We start from the raw sequence: 4,120 nt of genomic DNA, 5'->3' as shown, positions 1-4,120 counted from the left end.
TGACACTAAGCTTTTCTAGGATGGTTGGAGATGTTAGTTTGCTTGGGCAACACTTCCTTCAACTTTTCTGGCATCCAACCATATGCAGCAACTGGCCTTGGGGGTATATATAGCCCACAGACCCCAAAAGAGCCGTTGGAAAAGTGGCTGACAAAAAATGCTATCACCGGTTAAACCGATGATCCACTTTGTGTCATCACCGGTTTAACCGGTGAGCACTTTTTTCCAACTAGCCGTTATACTTCAACGGCTACCTTAATCAACTGGTGAATGTATCTTCATCGCCGGTTTAACCGGTGCATGTAACTATCCCAGAGTTCCCGAAAACCAACTCTCTGGACAACTACACCGACGTAATTGACCAGTGTATCATCGGTTCAACCGATGTATGCAATTCCCTTGGTCTTCTTCTGCCGTTGCACCGACATATTCAATATCTTCATCATCGGTTCAACCGACGCAAAACCCTAGCCTCAGCTTCTGGGAACCACCGTAGGGGTGGCCCTTCGGGCCTAGCTACGCCTATCTTCTCTTTGTCATCACTTGAACCTAAAAGCCTGAGAATGGTCATCTTAACAATCATATTAATCCAAGTGTTGTGTTGTCTATATCAATCACCAAAATATTATATTGAAATATGGCATGAGATACCATTTTCGCTACATAGGGAGAGGGCTCGGGGCACGGTACCCCAAGTTCACCGCCGCCACAACCCTCTCCCACAGTCCCTACCGATCTAGGGTTAGCGCGAGGCCGACGGGAAGCTCCGCTGCCGCAACAACGACGTCCTCCTCCGCCAACCCTGTCGTCGGCCAGTGCCGGTGGAGGCCTAAAGGACGCCGGGATCTACGCCATCCACCGCCGCCGCCAGATCCGTGTCTCACCGACCAGGACTTCCTCGCCTCCATCCTCGACTCCATCGACGCAATGGCGCCCACCGGGACGAGCTCCTCTGCACCCCCTCCGACCGATGGTCTACACTCTCCCTACTCCCTCTTCCTTTTGTACTAGACCTAGGGCTAGAAATACTTGTATTTCTCTCTAGAACATGTACCCGTACTCGATCTATGCTCAGAACACAATCCAGTGTAGAACCCTTGTGATTCAGAATCTAACAAATTACTCAATCTTCATACTTTGTTGAAGCTAACAATCAATAATGGATCCTTTTATTAGTTCGTGTCCGGTCGTACATGAAAAGGAAAAATAGAAGTACAAAAAAATTCATAGAACAAAAGTGAAATAACATATTTTGGGCTCAACTTGAGATTATATAAGAAATTCTAAGGGTCTGCATCTCCGTACCCAGAACCACTACCATTACCACCACCACTCCCACCTTTTTGACTGTTTCCTGTGCCACCACCATTACCCGCAGCATTTGCATTGGCATATGTTGGTACATATGGATTGTAGTAGCATCTACTTGCCTCGCTAGATCCAGATCCATTGCCACCACCTGCACCATATCCACTAGAGCCCTCATTGCCTAAAGCTTGCCCGCCACCACCACCGCCACCATTGCCCCCAGCACTTGTAGTCCCACCATAGCCATAAGACGACCCCTGTTCAGATAAAGTAGAGCCAGATCCTGTGCCGGATCCACCACCAAAGGCAGAACCACCATATTGTGACCAGCCGCCGCCGCCGCCACCACCTCTAGCACTCGCATAGGATCCACCACCACTAGTCTGACTGGATCCAGAGCCGCTTCCGGATCCTGAGCCAGCTCCATTCGCTAGCGCGCCACCATTGCCCTCTCTTGCACCCGTTCCTTGAGAACTAGAGTACCTAGTCACCCTAACAGCATTGGCTAATCCAATACTGAAGAACACAAAAAGGCTAAGTGCTGTAAGCTTACTGCTACATATTTTGAGTGTGAAGCCACAATGGTAGAACTGTGAACCAAGGATTGCATGGTATATATAGCACTGGTGGTGATGTAGATGGAGTCAACCATCAATACCCAAGATCTACTCGTGAGTTTTTAATTATATAAGCAGATCTAAATTGGTTGACTGGATCACAGGTGATGACTTTGGGATTAATTTGATATATATAATCCTCTTCCAGGTTAGTTGTCCCATCCTTACTTCAAGGGCTGCCTATATCTTGACTAAACACTCAATAAAATGCATATATATTACCAGGCATGAACGTTTCCTCTGCAATTATATTTGTGCCTTTAAGTGGAAGGCTGGCATATATGACAAATAATCCATTGATTTGCTTTCAGGTTCTATATATCTCGAAAGCGAGTGTATACCTAGCTAGCAAAGTAGCAAGGTAATCACATATAGCATCATATCCCGTGGAGACACAACTTTTAGAAATATATAGTTCATTAGCAATTGTATTCTTCAATCTAAACTATATATATCTAGTAGTCACTGTAGACGCTCGCTAACGACTCATTTCAGGTATCATCTTAAGCCTAAAATCATGAGAATAAAGTCTCATACCTGCTGATGTTATCCAGAAAGAGCCAATTCCACGTTTCCTCTTAGAAATATTACTACATTGGAATTCAGGCAGAAATGCAGGTAAAACATGCTTCAAGCGTCAAGACACAAACCCGACCATCAGAGTAAGCCATCAGCTCCTGCATGAGAGTATGAAAGACGAGCGTCAACACTAGTGGTAGGAGTTATTACTAACGAGTTCCACAAAGTGTTGGTGTACATTTATGTGCAGGTTGCTTATGCTTGGAAATGAGAAGAGAATGCAGCCCATGAGCAAGGTGACACGTTGCTGATCCGAGGCAAAAACTTCTCGACGAATCAGACACATTCACGGGGATCTATGTGCCCGCCAAAGCACCAAAACCGACTCAAGACAAGCCCATACCCATATATATCACTTGGGGGCCCACCTAGTAGTCTTCTGACCAAAGACCGGGGCAAACGGTGCCAGCCCACGTTCGGCCGATCAGCTAGGTCGGCCGAGCAAGTGGTGGCGGCCCACGGGCCCCACGGCCTCTCAGTGACATGTGGTATCGCGTGGTTGGCTACCTAAGGCGGTTTGGCTTCATTCTCGGGGTGGCGCCCTCCTATAAATACATGGGGAGGGGCTCCAAATGAAGACACAACTCACCACCAAGTGAAGAGCCTCTTAGCTTGTGTTTAGTGTAGGAAGAGAGGGTAGAGGCACTCAGGAGGGGCACCGGTAATGGTGCTCTTCTCCAATTTGTACCTCTACAAGAGAGTAAGGAGGAGTCAGGGGATGTGCCGGGCTTGTCGGCACTCTTCTCCGCTTGTACCTCGACAGATGCTTATTCGGTTGTAAGTATTCGAGACCTTCTTATTTAGAATTAGAGTTTAGATCGCAAGTTATTATATTTGCCTTATATTACATGAGTGTATGCTTAGAGTAGCATTTGACTCTAGAGTTGGGCTCCGGATAGAAAAGGATAACCCTGATCACCTTTAGAGTTAGTAGGGAATAGCCTAGACATGGTGTTTAGGCTGGACTATACCACTCTGTTGTCTGATAGTCCCACGGTTTGTAGAGGTAGCCGGCAGGTGGTGACAGCCCTGTTCGAGCCCTAGTAATCCTCCACGTTCGGATATCGGATAAAGCACATATTATTGGAACTACCGGTTTGTATAAGCCGGTCAAAACCAGTAGCTCAAAGTATAATGGCGACGTGATCTGTTCTTTTAAACATAGATTCTAAAGGAAGTCCTCTGTCTTATCCTTCCCACACCAGTGTGTGTCCTTGGACTGTCTGAACCCGTAGATAGTGCACTCACATTCTCAGTGGATACGATGACCTGGAATACTCTTGGGTGAAAGCTACAGCAGTATCTGTGCGCTTGTGGATTTTATTCATGACATTACAAAGTACCAACAACCTTTCTGGCGCCATTGCCGGGGAACGACAGCTAGATTATCTTCGGACTCAGTCGTCCTCATATCTTTTTCATTTTCATTCTTTCTACCTCAACCCTCGCTACCCATGGAGCAGCTATCCTTTCCACAGCTCTCTACCCCAAGGGGCGAGTTCTCTAAGCCATCACCATCTCCCTCATCTAACCAAGAACTCAACCCTGACTTTATAGCCATGGTTCGGAAGCGACCCTTCTCGGGAGAAATTCATGAAGATCCCTATGAGTATTTG

At 46.8% G+C, this 4,120-nt stretch overlaps 1 protein-coding gene across 1 annotated transcript; it reads right to left on the bottom strand.

Annotated features, from left to right (window-relative positions):
* Window positions 1–1,174: 1,174 nt before the first annotated feature.
* On the bottom strand, window positions 1,175–3,868 carry LOC120647857 (putative glycine-rich cell wall structural protein 1). The gene is made up of 2 exons (XM_039924681.1): window positions 3,848–3,868; window positions 1,175–1,898 (listed from the first exon to the last, which is right to left on the bottom strand). The coding sequence occupies exons 1-2, from the start codon at window positions 3,866–3,868 to the stop codon at window positions 1,284–1,286; spliced, it is 636 nt and encodes a 211-aa protein (XP_039780615.1). The 3' UTR covers window positions 1,175–1,283.
* Between the last annotated feature and the right edge of the window lie 252 nt (window positions 3,869–4,120).

Source organism: Panicum virgatum, chromosome 9K (genome assembly GCF_016808335.1).
Source record: "Panicum virgatum strain AP13 chromosome 9K, P.virgatum_v5, whole genome shotgun sequence".
In the NCBI taxonomy this organism is placed as follows: Eukaryota; Viridiplantae; Streptophyta; class Magnoliopsida; order Poales; family Poaceae; genus Panicum; species Panicum virgatum.
This window is presented reverse-complemented; position numbering and strand designations above follow the sequence as displayed.

Bases quoted from the DNA above. Each gene is read 5' to 3' on its own strand.
- LOC120647857 (XM_039924681.1), bottom strand. From the start codon at position 3,868: ATGGCGCCAGAAAGGTTGTTG. The intron at 1,899-3,847 runs GTACTTTGTAAT...CTTGGTTCACAG, and splicing joins TGGCGCCAGAAAGGTTGTTG to TTCTACCATTGTGGCTTCAC.